The 21,643-nt window shown below is 39.1% G+C and overlaps 1 protein-coding gene across 4 annotated transcripts; it reads left to right on the top strand.

Annotated features, from left to right (window-relative positions):
* The first annotated feature begins 3,546 nt into the window (after positions 1-3,546).
* On the top strand, positions 3,547-21,580 carry bmal2 (basic helix-loop-helix ARNT like 2). Of its 4 annotated transcripts, none has more exons than XM_086298301.1 (17): positions 3,548-3,869; positions 12,241-12,370; positions 12,465-12,518; positions 13,327-13,368; positions 13,531-13,688; positions 14,007-14,086; positions 14,501-14,593; positions 15,840-15,957; positions 16,029-16,178; positions 16,287-16,530; positions 16,948-17,054; positions 18,096-18,246; positions 18,354-18,424; positions 18,538-18,649; positions 18,778-18,868; positions 19,362-19,461; positions 19,584-21,580. In XM_086298301.1, exons 1-17 carry the CDS (start codon positions 3,812-3,814, stop codon positions 19,739-19,741), a joined length of 1,917 nt encoding a protein of 638 aa, XP_086154427.1. In that variant the 5' UTR covers positions 3,548-3,811; the 3' UTR covers positions 19,742-21,580. The 4 variants fall into 4 exon arrangements, with proteins under 4 accessions (XP_086154429.1, XP_086154428.1, XP_086154427.1 ...); XM_086298304.1 differs by lacking the exon at positions 3,548-3,869 and adding an exon at positions 4,140-4,497; XM_086298303.1 differs by lacking the exon at positions 14,501-14,593 and having other exon boundaries at positions 3,547-3,869.
* The last annotated feature ends 63 nt before the right edge of the window (positions 21,581-21,643 follow it).

The raw sequence follows: 21,643 nt of genomic DNA on the forward strand, positions 1-21,643 counted from the left end.
CACTGTAAAGGTGGTATTTTTTGACTTTTTCAATTTCTTCAGCAAAATTCAGCTGGCACTGCTGAGGGACAAGCTGGAAGGAGCAGGAGTTGATGTTGATGTTACTGCATGAGCAATTGACTACATCATCAAGAGACCACAGTATGTGAGGCTTCCGAATTGTGTGTCTGAAGTGGTGGTATGTAGCACGGGGGGTCCTCAGGTGATGGTGCTCTCTTCCTTCCTCTTTACACTCTTTACACTGGACCATGTATGTATAAGTCCACCTAAAGTTCGATGATACAGCCATTGTTGGATTTGTATCTCAGGGTAACAATGTAGAGAACAGGAGGGTCATCACTGAATGACCAAGTACAGTGTTTTGGCAGTAAACTATTTTTTTTGTTTTTTTGTTTTTTAATTTCCAATATATCTCTAATTGACTTTTCTCCCTGTCCCTTGTGCTGCTCCAACAAGTGAATTCCCACTGAGGGAGTAATAAAGTTTATGTCTACAGCCAGCACAGTGCCAATAAGTAACAAGAAGAACAAGAAGATTGACAATGGAGTGTCATAATTGTATTACTTCACCACTATCTAATCCAAGTCTTTAATCTCAAATTTTATTTCAGTTGTGGATTGTTTTTTGCCATGAACCAACATAAAGCCAATGGACAGGATGTGGTTCAGGATGGTTTACAGTTAAGTGAGAGAAACACCTGAGCCTAGAAGTGACATCTCATTTACTGATGACTCCTCCACACCTGCTTGGAAATCTTTTGCCATGTCATCATCATTTCAAAGAATAATAAGCAAGCTTCTACCTCAATCTTGTTTTTATGGATTTTAAATGTTTTGACAAATGTGAAGCTAGAGACACCAGCAACCATATTGAAATGTCTTCAGAGGCCAGTGCAGGTGACACAGAGGGAAATGTAAAACTGCTGGCTAAGGATAAACATAATTTCTGTAAAATAATAATTCACATTGGCAGCAATGATACTCAGAGGTCACTAAAATTAATTGAATCGGTGTGTAACTTTGCCAAAAACAATGTCATACTCTGTAGTTTTCTCTGGTCCCCTCCCCAAAACTGACCAGGGGTGACATGTTTAGGCCCATATTCTCCTTAAATTGCTGTCTGAGTGGTGTCCAATAAAATGATGTGGGCTTTATAGATAATTGGGAAACTTTCTGGAGGAAACCTGGTCTTGTTAAGAGACACAGCATCCATCCCACTTTAGATGACGCAGCAGTCATTTCTTAAAATCATGACCAGAGATAAAGGCCCAGGAACTGGACTAATGTCCTCCAGCATGTCCACGTTGCCGCAACAGCAGCGGGCGAGCACCCCCAGATATCCAGACTACCCGGAAGCAGAGTTGTAGACTTACACGCCAGACATGTTTATGTAAATGGAGAGTCCTCCTCAAACATTAAGTCTCATTATGCAGTTCTATAGGGTTCTGTGCTAGGACCAATTCTGCTTGCTTCCCTTAGACAGTATCATTAGAAGGTATAGCATACATTTTCACTGCTAAGTAGATGACACCCAACTGTATCTATGCAGTGGCTGCGCAGGACATGCAGGAGCGACAACCTCCAGCTCGTGCTAAGCAGGTCCTGATGGTGCGCAGACCTGTGGCTGAGATGTGACTAGCTGGGGCTGCAGAGGTCTCACAGCAGGCTCAGAGAATGGATGTCCTTCAGGGGAAACGGGACCCACTGGCTTGGTCTCAGAAGCTGGTGTGGAGGTCGCAGGTGGCTGAATTGGCTCTCCCAAGCCCCTAGCCCCCCTGTATTTATTTGGTATCGGATTGATACCAAAATGAGCAGTGACTGTTTACCTCCTGTTCTTCTCCAAAATCGACCACAATGCAGCCCCAGGCATCGTGTGAACAGTTCTTTGATTGCTTTGCTAATCCAACCAGAGGTAGACCTTTGTCCAAACACCTGCTGTCTCACTGGATTATAGAAGCTTACTCACTGGCATATAGCACCAAGGGTCTTCAGCCAAGACACATAGGGTGTAATATACCATGCTATACGTGTTGTACCTTGTTTCTTTTCTTCAGGGAACCTAAGTTACAGACATATAACTGACATAATAGCTGGCTGTTTCTGATAACGATTGAAGCAAAATTCTCTGGTATTTCATAATCTGCTCCAATCTATATTAATGTAAATTGTGGAGGAAAATGGTTTTTTTGTATATTTAATTGGGGGTGCGGAAACTGTCTCTGCTTGCCTTTCTGTAAAACCACTGGTTTATGCATCATCGCTCCCACTGCAATTTATGGACACATAAAAAAAAAAATCTATGTAATCATTTGTACACAGTATAGTATTTTGGACGATTTATACACTATTTTTCCCCTTTTTTCCCAATGTTTATCTCTAATTCACTTTCTTTTCCTGTCCCATGTGCTGATGTAACAAGTGAATTTCCCTGATGTGGGAGTAATAATCAAATCAAATCAAATCACTTTTATTGTCACATCACATGTGCAGGTACATTGGTACAGCACATGTGAGTGAAATTCTTGTGTGCGAGCTTCACAAGCAACAGAGTTGTGCAAATACAATAATGTAAACAAGCAAAATACAAGAATGGCTACATCTAAAACTAATAAATATATGTACAATATATAATAGTATATGCATTTCTATTATACATATTATACATAGACCTAATAAAGTCTTAGGTCTATGTTTACAGCCAGAATGGGTCCAGTAAATAACAAGAGTATTGATCAATTGATCCAAGTATGTTATATTTTATTTTATTTGTTAATTGTTTTCTGAACTAATGTAAAGACAAAGGAAAGGATGTGGTGGATGTAGCGCAGGAGGTAGAGCAGGTCACTCACTAATCAGAAGGTTGGTCCCTGGCTATCCCAGTCTGCATGCCAGGTATCCTTGTGCAAGATACTAACCCCACATTTATCTCTGATGTACCCATATGAGTGTGAATGCCTAGATAGAAAGATAGAAAGCACTTAAAGCATAGAAGAAAGTGCTTGTGTGAATGGGTAAATGTGGCATGTTGTTTAAAGCACTTTGAATGCAATAATAATAATTATTGTAATAATAAATATGAAGTATTATTAATAAGAGGAACTATCGGGGTAATGGCTAAATCTCATTATCTCATTAAATTAGGTAACTAAACATACTTTAAAACCAACTTTGAGAAAAGTTTGAGATTTTGATATTGTTAGGATCCTCGAGTATTGTCTCAAAAACTTGTTCCTTTTGTTTTTCTGTGTCACTCTGACAGGCATGCACGGCTGCTTTGAGACTTTTGATCTCTTTTGGGGGCTCTATCAGACACTTTATTAATAAGCTTTTCTTTATGCTCATTTTCTATTAAGATTTCTTTTCCGAACCCCCTCCCTTAAACTTGGAATTTTAACTAATTAACTGTCCCAGGATTTGTCAGGATAAATAAGTGCTTTTAATTATTATTTTTATTATTATTTTATTATTATATGGTTATTGGGATAACCAATCAGCCATTTTGACGGGAGGTCGGTGAAGCTACAGCGGTGATTCTGGTTGTGAACCGGTAGGAGGAGACTGTGCTCTGTCTTCCGTGTTTCCCTACTATGTCCTAATTGCACTTCGCTCTAGTACCTTTGTGCACGTTTCGATGCCCTCCCTCTGCTTTTAAATCTTCATTAGCGATAAACAAGCGGGTTTTAGAATATTTTTGCTCGTTTTGTGCCCCCCTCTCGCAGCGTCTTCACTAACAAACACTATCTGGTAGGAGTCGACTGCTTCATCCATGCATTGGAGTCCCGGGCCCCAGCGTACCGGCTCCGGCTCCAGCCATGTCGGCCAGGAATGCAACGGCTACCGGCGGTGACAGAGCGGTAGGCGAACCGGCAGGTAATTCAAACATGTTAAAGCTATTATCACTTTGAATAATAGGGGTGAAATTCAAATGTCTCCGCGGCACTGACATTTAGGAGAAATAGAAAAGAGAAGCGATGTTTTTCCGGCAGTTCTTTTGTTGCTCGTTGACTGTAACTTTGCGCTATTCCAAAAACTAGGTCAGTAGATCAGTAGACCAAGCTCGCCCTCTAACGCTATGCCATTTATGTAAGACAACACGACGCTGTTAAGCGATACCACTCTGCGAATTGCGCTAAATATCCGCCTTGCGTGTTTATCAGTTAAGGATAAGGGTTTTTATATGTAAATTGTGTGTTTTAATGCCTGTTAATGCTAACTCGAAAGATTAAACCACGTAAATGTTAGCTTAGCAGCGGCACCGAGGCGAGGCCGGGGCTACACACTCGGCTAAGATGAGTCTGTTAGAGGAGGTGCTGTCATAGCCAAGGACAGATCGTTCTTGCCGATATTTCTGACGCTTATGTTCTATTTTCTGATGAAAGTGGTGTTTAATCAGCGTCAGTGCTTGCTGCTATTTTGGCCCAACTAAGGTCGGTGCCTCTATCCGTTGACTCAGCTCGGCCATTTGTCTTACATTAGCTTGGATGAAGCAGACATTTCTGTAAGTTCATTTTAATGCTCCGCGGTCTCTTTACACAGTGTAAAATATACTCGGAACCCTTTAGTTAGTTGATTTTAGTACAAACTAAAGACCAGTGCCCATAAAAATAAACATAACTGTATATAGTGTAATTTGGTGAGTCAAAGCCAACATTTGTAAAGAATATCATTCGTAAATGGTAGTTTATAAATTCCGATAATAAGAACTGAAGTCATGTATGTATGTACATATATGTACGTACATACGTGTGTGTGTGTGTGTGTGTGTGTGTATATATATATATATATATATATATATATATATATATATATATATATATATATATATATACACATACATGCATACATACATACGTGTATATATATGTATATACATGTATGTAAGTACATACATGTATACATATGTATGTACATACATACATGTATACATATGTATGTACATACATACATGTATACATATGTATGTACATACATACATGTATATGTATGTATGTATGTATGTATATATGTATGTACATGTATGTATATATGTATGTACATACATGCATGTGTGTATAAATATGTATGTACATACATACATGTGTGTATATATGTATGTGCAACATGTCATGTGAGCGTAATCTAGGTCAAATAGCATGATCACCTTCAGCTATTGCTTATTGTTATATTCCCTCAAATATGCTTCATTGGGATAAAAATCTTGCATTAAAGAATACACTTAAACACACAATCTTTAATGTTATGGTAAAGTAAGGAATAGTATATAGGAAATGAGTAGTTAGTAAAGCAGCTGGAACCATAAAAGAAAAGGGTGCTCGAGATGATTTAAGAATTGGACACCTTTTTACTATAAATAACACTCTTTCAAATTCATTTTCCATTAAGTGAGGGTCTCATATTCAAAGATTCATACTCTGAAACTAAAGCTATTGATTATATAGTGGTAGAAAGTGTGTGTGTGTAATAAAAGAGATAATAGCCTCCTCTGCTCTGCTGTATTGAAAGCTCCCAGTAACTGAGTACTGCTTGCCACATAACTACTGCCATTTTGAATCCATGACATGCGCAATATAAACAGTTAACTGTCCAGTAAAGGCATAATATCAAATTGAAAACTGCCCATGGGGCCCTTATCCAGCAAGAGTGAGTGAGCTCAAACTGAACTTGTTGCTACTGGCCTAGGTTAAATTTTTGTTCACACTGCTCAATTTGCAATTTGAGACAACTTTTAGGATGTAAACTGTACTGGTGTTCAGGTTGTAGTAATAATAATGGATTGGATTTATATAGCGCTTTTCAAGGCACCCAAAGCGCTTTACAATACCACTATTCATTCACTCTCACATTCATACACTGGTGGAGGCAGCTACAGTTGTAGCCACAGCTGCCCTGGGTCAGACTGACAGAAGCGAGGCTGCCATATCGCGCCATCGGCCCCTCTGGCCAACACCAGTAGGCAAGTAGGGTAAAGTGTCTTGCCCAAGGACACAACGACCAGGACAGAGAGCCCAGGGATCGAACCGGCAACCTTCCGGTCGCCACGGTCGCCCATAACCAATATTATTTTGTAGTAATACATATACAAAATAATATTGAGCCAATGTGTTTTTTGTTTTTGTTTTTTTACTGTAAATACTTTGCAAAAGGTGGCCTGAAACGCAGCAGTTACATTTATTTACATGTGCCTTTTGCAAATATTTGACACTCATTATCATACTATAATGATTGTAGCTTTGTGTGTGTGTGTGTGTGTGTGTGTGTGTGTGTGTGTGTGTGTCTGTATGTTACCTATCATCTTCTTCTGGACAAGTGGACCAATGTTGATAAAGCTTTATATCAACATTGCCTAGGTCACTGTGAGTGCCATAATCTATAGTGCGTATACAAATCCCACAATTGTATATATTTTTACATTTAACAGTTCAGTTGAGCACTGAATGGAATGGGATGTCATAGAACCTTAATAATCTGCATTTATTAAGGCTGTTGTGTTTTAAACATGATTTAATGCTTTGTACCTTGCTATATTTAATCTGAACAAGGTGTGTGTCGTCCCCCCCCCAGAAAAAAAAAAGTCAGTGATCATTGCCGACCTCTCTTGGTTTTTATTGCCACTATAAGCACGTTTTAAAGCTCAGTTTTTAAAACCTTACGATGTAACTACTGCCCAGACCATGCAGCAGTATATTAATGACTAACCTTGTATTGTGGATGGATTACACAGGTCTGCAAAAATGATCTCCATTTCCCCCCATCATGTACAGTTTTTTGTTTGTTTGCTGTTGTTCTTTTTTTTGGGGGGGGTGTTTGAAAACGTGTTTTTTTTTTTTTTTTTTTTTCAGTTTAAAAAGGGAAATTGTATGCTTAATTCAACTAAAAATGTGAGTTTTGCAAGAAAACCTGACAAGATGCAGTTTTTAAAATATTTTTCTTGGTTTCAGTGAGTAAAAATCTATAAGACACAATCAAAAAAATCGTATGCAGTTTTTTGGTTGCAGACTTGTGTTATCTCAGTTGTTCTCCTGACTGAAGCTTTGTCCGTTTACAGTATCCTGCCATGCAATTGTAATTCTGTTTGGCAGTCTAATTAGAAGAACACCTTCAAAGTAATCTTATAAATGTAAATGGACTAGTTCTTATATAGCACTTTTTACTCAGCTTGAGCACTCAAAGCACTTTACACAACAGGACTCATTCACCAATTCACAATCTTTCATACAAGCACTTTATTTCTATGGTTTTTCTTTATAAGTGAAACATTTCTACACACTCTGGTGAATGCACTGGAGAGCCACTTGCAGTTCAGTATCTTGCCCAAGGATACTTTGTTATGCAGGGATCTAGCTACTAGCCTTCCAATTAGTAGACCTGGTCTACCGCCTCAACTATAGCCAGTCTAACATTCAACATGAAACATTAGGACTTATAAAGTGCTGTGAAAAAGTGTGTGCCTACTTCCTTATTTCTTAGGCTGATTGCATTTTTAATATTCAACATAGTAGAAAAGTCAAAAAACAGAACAGAACCTTGAACAGAACCTGTCTAACAAAGTGAAGTAGGCTAAAAGATCTCAAAAGCAACAAATCATGCCGGAATCTAAAGAAATGTCTGAGATGCAAAGTTACTGACATCAAGCAGTTTTGCAAGACTTTGGGAGTCCAACAACAGTTTATTCATTTTGTAATTTGGAACATTGGTGAACCGTTCCAGAAGTGGCTGGCCTACGAAAATTACTCCCAAGAGCAAATCGACAACTCATCCAGAGTAGCACCTAAAGAACTGCATAACTCACTCATCTCAGTTAAGGTCAGCGTTCACAATTCAACAATAAAAAAGGGGCTGGGCGAGACTGTGAACAGAAACAAACCTGCCAGTCCGCCTCTTAATCGCTCAAACAAGCAAAGTGAAGGTTTTGGAGTAGTCGTGTCATGCTTTGGCATGTCTTTAAACAGTGTGGAGGATTTTCCTAGCATGAACAATCTGGCTGAATTAAAACGGTTCTGCAAGAAAGAATGGCCCAAAATTCCTGATTGTCAAATGTCTCATTGTCAGTCGTCACAGTCGTTTGAATGCAGTTATTGCTGCCAAAGGTGGCACAACCAGTTTTTTGGTTTAGGGAGCAATTTACACAGGGCGAGGTAAGTTTGGATAACTCTTTTTCCATTTTAATAAGTAAAATCATCATTTAAAAACTGCATTTTGACTCTGGGTATTTTTATGTAGCATTAAATTAGTTTGTGGCATATATGCAAAAACAAAAATTAAGAATAGGGAAAATACTTTTATCACAGCATTGCATATAAGCAAGTGTAAATAAGAACGTTTACTAGTCTACATTTAGCATCTTAATAAAAGAAGGCATGAAGGAATATGAGTAGCAATTTATTTTTTATTAAGTGCAATATAGCGCTGACCTGAGAACAGTAAAATAAATTGGCTGAAGAAAACATGCTCATACCATTTACTTTCTTAACCATGTGTTTCTTCAGAATTAAAATCAGGTCTGGACTCACCAATCTTGGTGAAGCTTTTAACAATGCCATTACGTCTGCTCCTGTCTTTTGGGACAACCCATCAAACCAACATGTAAAAGAAAATGTTAAATTCCATACAATATTTTATATTAAAAATAATCAAATATTGGAGATCATCTTCTGCATCAAGAATTGTCCACCATGTTGGATGTGATCGAGTTAGTGGTTGGTAGGGAAGTGTGTATTCACCGACTAGTTGACAGTGGTCCCTGGAGGCTTCTGACAACCACTCTCTAGGTCTGTTTGACTGGTGCTTTTATTTAATCCTATAAGGTCGCCAGGGTCTGTATTAGAGATGGACCAATCCGATATTACGTATCGGTATCGGTCCGATACTGACGTAAATTACTGGATCAGATATCGGATAGAAATAAAAAATGTAATCCGATCCATTAAATATCAAAAAAGCACCTCACAAAACTTGCAACATGCTGTAACTCGGCTCATAACCGTAGCACCTCGGAGCAGTGTGCTCACGTGATAGAGCGGCTGTGTGTATTTGTAGCCTCGCTACCAAACCAGCATTTCATCTCCGAGGAAGTGATCCCAGAGAGAAGTAAATCAAGAGTGTAAGTTCATCTCTGAATGTTTGTAAAGCCTTCCAGCGTTAAGCTTAACAACCGATATATGGAGTGACTGCCTCTACTCTCTCCTGTTGCTACTTCAATCGTGAAACTGATCAGTGATCAGCTGATCGGCTTTTCTGTCGCGAGTCCGTCTCTCTTCTTTGTTTTTGGCCCACTTTGCACCAGAAAGAGGAAACCAGCGGCTGAACAACAGCAGCACATTTAAGCTTGATAAGCTGTTGTTAGAATTTATTTAATATTACTTTCTAGAGCTATACTACTTTTTCCTTTGGGAAGGTACCATCTGTGCAGTCTGCAATTCTGTTGAAAAAAGATGTTGAATCTATTTAATTATTCTTGAAAAATAATTTATTTCTGTGCATTTTTTTTTTCACACTGCATCAAATTAAAGTTGATTACGTCGATTAAGCATCATGAGGTGGGGGGTGCTTCCCTATTGTTTTTTTGCTGGGAGTTTGCAACCCTATTAGTTGGGTTGCTTAATATTTCTAAGTACTCTTTAAAATACCAGAATGGGAAGGCTTGAGTACGTTTAAGTTTATTAGATTGATCAGTATTGCTGAACTATGAAATATTTTGGGTGCAGTGTATTTTTTACATACAGGTATAACAGAATAGCTTCAGTGGGTTTTTTTTTTGGTTTTTTAACTTGAGTATGAACTTATACAAAATGCAGCAAGATATTAAAAAAACAGTTTTACTGTTTAACAAACACACTATATCGGATTCATATCGGTATCGGCAGATATCCAAATTTATGATATCGGTATCGGACATAAAAAAGTGGTATCGTGCCATCTCTAGTCTGTAAAAATGATACAAACAGGGACACATCTCAAGTTGTTACTCGGGTATGATTCACAGTTTCTGTGCTGTTATTGGGAGTAGCTCAAAATGCCACAGTTTACTAACTAAACTTTATCTGCTGGGCAAATAAAGCAAAATCCAATAATCCTATATTGAAATAAATATCACCTTATTGTTTTATAAGTTTCTTCTCTATGGAACATGTATATCTATGCTTTCCTTTGCACAGTCATCATGCAGTTAACTGCGTGCCTTATAAATGTTTGACCAGAAGTTGGGCCTTATCATTTAAGCTATTGAGCTGGTAATGACTGAAGAATGCAAACTTACTGGGCAGACCCGGGGTGTATGTGTGAGCAGGGTGGAACAGAGTATCCTATGACCTATTTTGATCAGACTGTTTGCCTTTATGTTCCACTCTTGCACATCTGTTCCCATTTCTCTGTTTTTGTTGTTGTTCTATAAATGAAAACACTCACCATTTAATGTTCAGTGGCAGCTGTTGCAACATTGTTGAAAGTATAACTTAAAGTTAATGAGAAACAAGTCATTTCTCATGTTGTTGCCATTGTGTGAGCACAGGGTGTAGGGTGAGTTGGGTGCAGCAGATGCTCATTCAGGTGTTGAGTGAATGAGCAAATTAATGGGCACGTGACCTTAAGAGAGGGATTGTGGGAGTTGACAGGGGGATGCTTGTATGGCCTGATGTCCATTCAAGTACTCGCCTTCTCTGTAATCCAACAGAATCTGATGAGGAGAGCGGGATTAAAAGTTAAGCTTCAGTCAATCTGTTAACAACTCTTTGGGTCACAGACAGTGTGAAACTGTTAAAACTAGGTGCCATGGATATCAGCCACATTTTGGCTATTTCTTGCCATTGTATCAATTTCTCACACGCGTACAAACTTGAGTGCCTCGGAGGCCATGTGTACATCAGTCATGGCAGCTCATGTTATACCACAATAGATTATACAGTGTAGAGATGTAGAGCTATTAGTTAGTGGTGTCTGAACAGCTCTACTAAAGCAGTTTGTGCATTATAAGTCTCTGTTAGCACACGTTGGCCTCAGTTCAAATACATCCCTGTGGGAGCTATGATCAGGCATTAACAGCATGCTGTTTTCTCTCTGAAGGCTGGTTAATGGCCAAGTCTTTGAGCCGTAGGAACATAATGAGCTGGATTCATTAACATCTGAAGGTTCACCGGCAAATATTATTGGAAACCCACTTCACCTTTAGGGAGATGACCTTACCAATATGATCCAGTAATATGAAAACTGTGAGGCTTTTTTTAAATTTTTTTAAAAAGCTTCATTTTTGTTATTTTGGGCTAATGTTCAAGGTGCTTGTGTTAATTTCCAGCTCCGTATTTGTATTCCTGCACTTCACTAGAATAGCTTTGCATGATTCACAGTTCAAAATTATTCTCAGACATTTGATGCAGTGACCACCTGAAGCTAGTTTTTTAGCTCCATTATTCTACTTTAAAGACAACCTTCTGCTGATTCTCTGCCTCTTGTAAATGTAACTTTTGAACAGCAGGTGGGTGGGTCTGGCTCTTTTTTTTTTTTTTTTTGAATATCTGCTTTTACTGGCATCATTTAAAGCCATCAGTAGCAGGGAAAATGGCTGCAATTGAGTGTTTTGCATAGTCTAAAACACGAGCTTTTGGCTTAATAAAAGTGGCTCTAAAAATAAATCCTCTCAAATAAAAATGCAACTTCTTATGTTCGAGATAACAAAGATTACCACAAGTCAAGTTAGAGCAGCTACACTTGAACAACCCTTTTTCTGTGGTGTTGTCCATTGTTGTGGGGGCACCTGGCTAAGTGCATCCTTCAGTTACGACATGACATAGAATTGTTATTTGCATTGTATTCAATAGTAATGTATCATTCATTCACACATTCTTTTAAACTGCCTTTATATTTTGCCCCTGGTTGTCCACTAACCCACTTCCATAGCACTGGGCCTACCTGACAGTTTGAGAACCAGTTATTACATCCCTATTAAATCACACAATGTATCTGTATGTGTAACTTCTGTATCAAGTATTTAAAATTGTTTTTAAAGCCAGAAGGTAGTATTGATTGATTGATTGATCATACTTTATTCATCCCGAGGGAAATTGAGTTAAGGCTGCCAGCCGTGCCAGCGCCATTGCATATGCATATATTTGGCATCTTTATTATATATTAGCTCAGCATAAACAGGTGGAGCAATCTGTTGCAGTAGTGCATGGTCTCTTATATTGTATTGGAAAATTATATCAATTCCTCATGTTTTATGACCAGGTACACTTCTGTTGCATTTCAGATGATGTGCTGGTTGAGGAAGAACAAAGTACTTCTGTGTCTCTGCCCAGCCTGATGACCCCACCCTCAGCTGCTGGTATGTCCCTGAGCGTGGAGTTAACCCGAAAGCGCAAGGGCAGCGTGGACAACCAGTACGTATGGGACTGCTTGCTTCAGGAAAATCTAAATCTTAAGACCCACACTAATATTTGTTGTTAATACAGGCACCGCTGTTTTTCTTTCTAGGGATTCAAAATGTGTTTCAGTCCCTAATGTAGATATGGAAGATGACCAAAACAGGTACAGTTTAACTGATAAATGACACAATGTGATGCAGAGGAATGCTACATGAAGCTTTAGACCTACTTTTTAGAGATGGTAGTATTTAAACCTCAGTTTCAAGCCTAGAAAATTAGCATTCCCCAACTAGTTGTGAGCATTTGTTGGCAGTCGCTATGAAATTGTGTTGATGAGCCCTGGTCAGTGACCTCTGGTAACCACAGGTCGCTTTGGGAAAAGTGTGTATTCCCCAGCTGGATGGCAAGTGGTTGGCTGTCGCTAGAAGAAATTGGTCTCAAAGAGGTATACCATTCTGTACCAAGGACCTCCTTGTGATTGCTTTGATCGCTTGCAAATTGCTGCAGTCACCAGGACTTTGCATGGAAGACGCTGACTTGTCTGCAAACACTTGCTGACTACTCATTACTCAATACGGTACTGAAAGTGTGAAAATCCAAACTGGAAATGGAGATAGTTTGCCTTCAAAGTTTCAGTACAGATGGGTGGTTGGGTAGTGAGCATTTGCAGTTGACTGTTTTCACTCTTCACTGACCAACAGACTCAAGCAGCCACTCGCCACCTGGTTAGGAAATACTCTGCAGCAATCTGCTAGTGATCAGAGGTTGCCTGGGGGTCACTGGCTGGTTTCTAAGCCTGTGTAACTGAGGCCTTAGTATGTTACTTGCTGGTGTATTGCTTTTCATGGAATTTGTTGAGAAGAAATTTTCTGAAGTCCTAAAGGATTTTCTTCAGGTGCTAACACCTCTTTATACCTTTTTTGTATGCTTTTAATCAGCATTAAACCATTTCAGATTTGTTTTACTTGCAGGTCAGATGGAGAGGACCAACATGTCAAAGTTAAATGCTTCAGGTAGAGTATGACTTAACTGATAAAACTTTACCAGAAATGTTACAAGATCATGGGAATCTTAAAAGGCCAGCAAGTTTTGCAATATACTGCAAGTCTGTAAAGGCAAAGCAGAAAAGTTGTTTCTATTTTTGTGGCATTATTTCTGAATTCATGTGTCTGCAGGGAGCCACATAGCCAAATTGAGAAGAGGAGACGGGACAAAATGAACAATCTGATTGACAAGCTCTCAGCCATGATCCCCACCTGTAACCCCATGTCTCGTAAGCTGGACAAACTCACTGTGCTTCGAATGGCAGTACAGCACCTCAAGTCTCTCAAAGGTACCAACTCAATGTTTTTTTAGTTTTTTTTTTAAATTGTTCAATTAATCTACTCTGACTCTGTTGTTACTGGTGGTAACTGCCAGTTATTTAGATTATTGGCATTGTGCTGGAGTGTTACTTATATCCCTGAGCTGTGAAAGGCTGATGGGGGATTGTCAACACAATAACTGAAGAAGGATGTTGTCAAGGATTTTCAAATTCATACCATAGGTGCATCGACTAGGAAGCTGAGCAGAACTGGCAGTCGTCGGTATTCTTTTTAATTATCATTATTTTTTATTTGTGTAACTTTGTGTAATATCTGTATATTTTCAGGTTCAGCAAGTTCTTTTTCTGAAGCCAACTATAAACCGTCATTCCTTCCTGATGAGGAGCTCAAACACCTTGTTCTCAAGGTAAATGCAGAAGTGACAAATCTAACGGTTTCTCTGGTATGAAGTGTAACCTGCAAGTCCCTTTGGAGATGTTTTAACCTTTCCTTAAAAAGCAGAACAACACTGTGTAGAGTCCACATATGCTGCAGATTATTATTTTGTTATTTTTTCAAATAACAATGCCAAGCTTCTCATCTTTTTTTTTTTTTTTTTTATTCATGTAATTTTATTATAAAGAAAAGTCTGAACATGGCTCAAAGTTTCTGTCTTTGCAGACACACAACAGTGTAACAAAGTAGTTAAAATGTTGCCAATAAACTACATTACTACTGTAAAAAAAAATATTTTTTTAAATAACAAACTCTTGCTATTTTTTTCTAGAACATTTCATCACTTTGGCTCCCCTTTTCTCCCCTTTGTTTCCTTATCGTGCAGGCTGCAGATGGGTTCCTGTTTGTAGTGGGCTGTGATCGTGGGAAAATAGTTTTTGTCTCAGAGTCTGTCACGAAGATATTAAATTATAGCCGGGTAAAACTTTTACATTTGTTACTGTTTCTGCAGTGTCTTTTGTTATGAAAACCTGGGACACACCAGATGGCTTTTGTTATCTTGTAACTAATGTAAATAGATTTGAATCCACAACCATCAGGTGACTCTGTAGTGAGATGTTTGAGTGCACAGCATTTGTTATGTATTGTAGTACTCAATAGAAATGGAAATGTCATCTAAATCTATCGTTATGTTGGTCCTAATAGTTAGTGCACAATAGTCTGTTGCAGGACAAGTGATTACTGGAAAGATGCCATACACTCACCAGCCACTTCATTGGGTACACCATGCTAGTACCTCAGATGGATCTCTTTGTGCATTTACAACTGACTTAATTCTATATGGCACTGATTCAACAAGGTGCTGGAAACATTCCTCAGAGGTTTTGATCCATATTGATACAACATAATCACACAGTTTTTGCAACTTTACTGGCTGCATATCCATGATGCCAATCCCCTGTTGGACCACATCCCAGTGGTGCTCTTATTGGATTGAGATCTGGTGATTGTTGAGGCCACTGAGTGAAATTATTGTCATGATTTGAGATTTGTGACACAGTGTTCTCATGTATCCAAGAAAATGTCCCTCACACCATTACAGCACCAGTTGCAGCCTCAGCTGTTGACACAAGGCAGGATGGATCCATGTTTTCACGTTGTTTATGCCAGTTTCTAATCCTACCATCCAAATGTTGCAGGAGAAATAGACTCCTCAGGGCACTGGATATTTTCTCTCTTTCAGACCATAGCTTTGTAAACCATAGAAATGGCAGTTTCTGGTGAGCCCATCTGGCACCAACAACCTTCCAACATTCAGTTTCTTAAATCACCCTTTCTTCCATTGTGATGCTCAGTTTGAACTTCAGCATGCTTTCTTGACCACCTAAATGCATCAAGTTGCTGCTGATTGATTAGCTGATGAGTTTTTAATGACCAATTGAACAGCTGTACTTAACAAAGTGGCTTTTGAGTGTATTCGTGTGCTTGTTGATAGACTATAAAATAATGATCAAAATAACACTATAGTCCTAAGCTGTCATTTAAGCCATCTGTGCTCCACACAGTGTCTGGTGTGCTCCAAGGGTCACAGTTAACCATCAGTGTTTTGGGTTTTTTGGGGGGGGTTTTTCATCATAAGGAGTAATTGCCTTAGGTCTTTTTTTTTATATACGCCATAGGAGCCATGCTTAGGTCAGTTTGATGAGCTGTTTGTTTTCCTCTAGGCGGAGCTGATTGGGCAGAGCCTGTTTGATTACATACACCCAAAGGACATGGGAAAAGTGAAGGAGCAGCTGTCCGCTTCTGAATTATATCCTCGTGAACGGCTAATAGATGCTAAAAGTAAAGCAAATATTCTTGTCTCTGTTTTTGTGTGTAAGAGATTACGGTTAACGTTTCTCTCGTGTCTTTAGCCGGTCTGCAGGTTCAGGCTGACCTTCCAATCGGTGCAGCACGGTTGTGTTCGGGTGCTCGTCGTTCATTCTTCTGTCGCATGAAGTATAACAAAATTTCTATCAAAGTGGAAGAGAAGGAATCCCAGGGAAATGTCTCCAAAAAGAAAGGTGGAGATGTTACACAGCAGGTTTTATTAGGTCTAAATTCAAAAAAAGCTTTTTAATGAGTATGTTAATTGTGTTCTGCTTTTGATTTGTATCTGCATCTGCTTTTAGAGTCGCAGAAGTACTGCACAGTCCACTGTACAGGCTACATGCGCAGCTGGCCGACCAGTCAGCTGGGAGCAGAAGGGGAGGGTGAAGTGGACAAGCAGGAAAGCTCCCACTTCAGCTGTCTAGTGGCGGTGGGACGCGTCCACAACCACTCATCTCCCCAGGTTAATGGAGAAGTCCGAGTTAAACCCACAGAGTTCATCACGCGCTATGCCATGGATGGCAAGTTCACCTTTGTTGATCAAAGGTAAAACTGGGGTTTATTGTCAAAGTGTGGCAGTTGTGGTGATTTTTACTTTTAAAATAACTATTGATTTTCAATCTGGCCTAATGTTTAAAAGTCCCAGAGAGTCCAGCGCACATTATTAATGTACAACTGGTTAGCATTTGTTATAAAGCTAATTGGTTAGCTTATTGGTTTTTTCTTTCCTCATTTGTAGTTCATGTCATAAATAATAGTGTTCATCAACAACTAGCTTGTGTATCTATAGCAACATAAGAAAAGTGGTAGGTAAAACATTCAGTTAACAGATTAAAAATGTTTCTGTTCTTGCTCTGTCTGAAATGTTTATGTTGTATGAATTTTTCCATTTTAAAGGAAATCTTAGTTGATGTAATAGGATATTTGGATCTCTCTTAATTATATTTCAATTTTCTTTGACAGAGCGACGACCATTCTAGGTTATCTTCCCCAAGAATTGCTCGGGACATCGTGCTACGAATACTTCCATCAAGATGACTTACCCCATTTAGCAGACAGACATCGAAAAGGTGCAGTTTTTATTTATGTATGGGGTTTTTTTTCCTCTATTTTGGATATGTTTAAAGCCATTTCCATGTTTAACAAATGGCTTCATTCTTAGGTTTAATATAGGTCAGATAGATACCTAATTAACACAGAACTGCCAGGAATGTGGGTGTTTGTTTGTTTGTTTTATTTTTAACTCCATCCTGCAGAAACTGCAGTAAAATTTTAAGTTTTTTAAATTTACAAATGATTTTAAATCAAAATTATTACAATTAATTAACAAACAAATACTAAGTAGTATATCTCCATTCATCCATTCTCTTCCACTTATCCAATTCATGGTTATGGGGGGAGGGGTGGGGGGTCAAACACATTATATTAAATTAATTACTGTAAAAGTAAAACTGACAGTTTAGCACACCATCCACACTGCTCCACCTCAGGCTGCAGCGCTTCATCTCCTCAAGCATGAAACCCATTTGACATGGCAGCTCTGCTCTGAATTTCTACTCTAGTTTTTACTCTGTTGTCCATGTGTTCAGTCCGACCTGTTGTACCCCAGTATTACATTCCATTGATGCAGAACGCGTCAATCCTTTATGCAACTATATATAAATCCATTTTACAAAATGCCATGAAATTAGCTGATGGTTTTAGTATAAGTCAGGCTTGACCAACTTTAGGCCTCGAGGGCCGGTGCCCTGCAGGTTCTAGATCTCACCCTGGGTCTACACACCTGAATCAGATGATTTGTTCATTACCAGGCCTCTGGAGAAGTTCAAGACATGTTGAAGAGGTAATTTAGCCATTTTAAATGAGCTGTGATGGATCAAGGACACATCTAAAACCTGCAGGACACTGGCCCTTGAGGCCTGATTTTGGACACCACTGGTTTAAGTTATCTGATTTTAAAAGCAAGGGGATCAATATGTCCCTGTTGGCGGTTCTAGTGTTAAATGTCTGTATTTTGTGATCACTGATGTACTTTTAGGTTACAGCGTTATCTAAAGATTCTGTTTTCTAGTGTTTCTCTGACTTGTCCTCTTGCTGTTTTTCTTCCACAGTGCTGCGGAGTAAAGAAAAAATAGAGACAAACTGCTACAAATTCAAAACAAAATACGGCTCTTTTGTCACTCTGCAAAGTCAGTGGTTTAGTTTTGTAAATCCGTGGACCAAAGAACTAGAATATATTGTGTCAACTAACACAGTCATCTCGTGAGTATATGGTTCAGTGGATTTGTACATTTGCTTATGTATCTGTGAGTGCGTCTGTATATATGTGTGTTAGTTTGAATTTTTCTCTTTGCTCATCCTATGACCAGATATGATCCCAGTCGAGCAGGTCGGTCAGGAAATAAATCTGAACAGTCGAGCAATCCCAAGGCTTCTGAAGGTCTTTATAAAATTATTCTATCAACACATTATTTGGTTGTAGGGGGCCTCCCCCCCCCCCCCCCCCTTTCACTTATTTAACTCTTCTGCTCTGTCTTATTTTTTCCCTGTCAGACTGTAAAAAGTCCCCTCCTATTATACCGGGCATTTCCAGCACACCTGGGACTATGATATATGCCGGAAGCATAGGAACCCAGATTGCCAATGAGCTGCTGGATTTCAACAGGTATGTACTGGATATAATTACTTTAAAAACACACAAGTCCAGCATCGGCATCTATGCTCTGGTTACTTGGTGTTGTTGTAGATGAAGGATACTGCTGTTTTAAGTTGTTCTGTGTGGGTTTCCTTTAGGACGAACTCATCACCTTCCAGTGGTAACGTCAGTCCCTTCAGTCTGCCACAGGACAAGTCCCCACAAATTCACAATCAAATCAGCAACAGCGTGAGTCATGCCGGCTGTTTATCCAATCAATCCAATCAACTTCATGCATCCTTAATGCATGAAGGAGCATTTCCACAGGTCCTTCTTCCCTGCAGCTGTCAGACTGTACAATCAAAACTGCTCCCAACAAACATAGAAGTTTACATCAGCGCTGTAACTTGCACTATTTTATCAACCGATTCACACTATAACCAGGGTTTGCCTCTTATCTGTATTTAATTTTATTTAATTTAATAACGGTACAGTACTCTGTTTTTGGTAACCATTGTCCTTGATGTAAATATGTAAAAACTGTGTATGTTTCAGTTCTGTGTCTTGTGTACTGTTTGTTTGTATATGTGTCTTTCTTGCTGCCGTTACACCCAGATTTCCCCTTGTGGGACAATTAAAGGATTATTCTATTCTATTCTGGCTCACATAAAACATTTTTAGAAGCTGAACTATGTCTAAGATGTGATGTGAGGGTTATAGTGTGCTCCCTTTTGGTCTTCAGGTCCCAAATGGAGAAACATCAGACATGGAAATACCAGGAAAGTCCAGCTCGGAGAGTGAGCCTCAAGGTGCTGCATTCTCAGGAGGAGAGACTCTTATGGGTACTTCCACTCATCGTGTCTATAAACTTTGTTATAATAAACTGAGTCACTTGCTGTATTTATTTCTTCCCTATTGCAACCTGGTAACTTTTCCTTTTTGTTTTCACTCCACCTTACCCCAGGAGAAAATTCCCAGTTGGATTTGGAGAGCGTGGTTGGACCAGGCCTGAATAGCCTCAGCAGTGATGAAGCAGCTATGGCAGTGATCTGGAGCCTTTTGGAGACGGACACAAACTTGGGAGAAGCTGTGGACTTTGAAGAGATGCACTGGTCCTTATAGAATCTGCATTACAGTGTGAAACGGCACGCTGGAAAACACCCGGATCCTCATTTTGATGATGGCAGAAACTGCTTGAAGCTTACTCAAAGGAGCAGCATTCTGTTTTTGTTTTTTGTTTTGTTTTGTTTTGTTTTGTTAAAATTTAATATATTAGTTACTCTTCTCCACATAAGCTGTCTAGTTTTTGGGTGGCTGCTCAAACAGGAGCAGAATCGGCGACATTAAGGGACACCTGCTTTCCCTCTTCAGAAAGAGGATGTGCCTCTTAAACGTTGCAGCTGCCCACCCACTCACCTTGAAACCCTGTTCCTCTCCTCCCTGCTTTAATAAATCTGCCGTCAGCCTCAGAAAGGTTGAAGAAGCCGTGAACGCACAGAAGAGTGATATGATGTACATCATGATGGCTCTGGATCCTTGCTTCTATTTCTCTCCACCTACATTTAAACAAAGGTTGGGAGTGGTGACGCAAAAAACAATTGCACTGAATTGATTTCTTTTTTCTTTTGTTTTTAAAGTTGTAATTTCATTAGGTACTGTATGCTTGACTAAAATGCAAGAGGACACCCTAAAAAACTGGCCAAGCTTTGCAACCCTTCCCTCAGGATCCAAAACCGTGGGTTTAAAGCTTACCGCGGCAGACCACACTTCCATAACCTCTACTCTCTTTGAGAGTCACCTAAAGACGTGGTGCTCTGAGATTTTCTCTTGTCAGTATCTGAACATTTTTCTCACAAACGGTGTAGTAACCTCTTCTCTTGTATGCTAACATATGTCGCTGTTTATATGTGGGGTCGATATGATATCAAACACCATGTCTTCAGGCCACATGTGTCTTAAAGGGATAGGTTGCATAAAAAGCCTCAGAATTTACTAGTTCCACCTTCAAAAAATTTTAGTTGATGAGCTGCCAGTTTTGATGGCTGGTCATTTATGAGCACTACAGTACAACTTCATGCAAATCAGAAGGGCACTTTAGAAGTGCTGATATTAAGGGTTGGTAGTGATGGCTGAAGAGCGAACCCATTTCACATCTTCTCAGTACGTGTTTGAGACTGATGCGAGTCAGGGAGTTATCAACTTTTAAGATTTTACACACTTCCCTGCATACTGTACAAGTAGTATCAGTACTTGTTCACCTCTGAATCTTTGTTCTTATTGTTGTCTCTATAGTCGTGCAGGTAAGCCATACCTTCTATCGTTTCTTCTTTTTATGCACTGACAGTCTGAGAACATGTTTATGTGCTTGTTATGTGGCACACAGGGTTGAAATGGATATGTTTGTTAAGGGATTGTGCTATGCAGAAGTGTCATTCCAAACTTTTTTTCCCCCCCTCCCCTTTATTTCCTCTTGTGTAATAGCCACGTGCATGACTCCTGAGTGTAGAACATTTGCAGAGCTGTGGTGTGACATTTGTGAGAACTTGAATGGTCCACGGAGCAGTATGGATCCCATTGCCATTTACCTCATGTAGAGTTTAGGATTGGCCATGCTTTCAGTTGCACATTCTAGCTTTTTACTAAAGTAATGAAACCTCTGATAGCCATGATTTGATGATCTATTTGTTAGTGATCCACTGCTGAGCGTGGCCATGAGTGGCTCTTAGTTATGGAGTTACCAAAGTGTTGTCGTATGCTAAATTAAAGGGTGTCGGCTTGAGATCCTGGTGAGACCAGATAATGTAGAAATTTACTTTATAGGTCCATTAAAGTAAAGTTATTGCATTTGGCTGTTTTTTTGTTTTTGTTTTTTTTGTTCTTTGTTTTTATAAGAAATTTAACAACTTGAGTATATACATCCCCTGTTATAAGTTACTTAAAAATAAATCCTCTATGTCTAAACATTTAGTGATTACACATTCTTTTAACTGAAATCTTTAACTTTAAGGAGATTTTTTTAAATTA

Source organism: Aulonocara sp. 'chitande type north' Nkhata Bay, linkage group LG7, assembly GCF_057382095.1.
Source record: "Aulonocara sp. 'chitande type north' Nkhata Bay isolate Kocher_YH1m ecotype deep benthic linkage group LG7, A_spYH_male_GT1.1, whole genome shotgun sequence".
Classification (NCBI taxonomy): domain Eukaryota; kingdom Metazoa; phylum Chordata; class Actinopteri; order Cichliformes; family Cichlidae; genus Aulonocara; species Aulonocara sp. 'chitande type north' Nkhata Bay.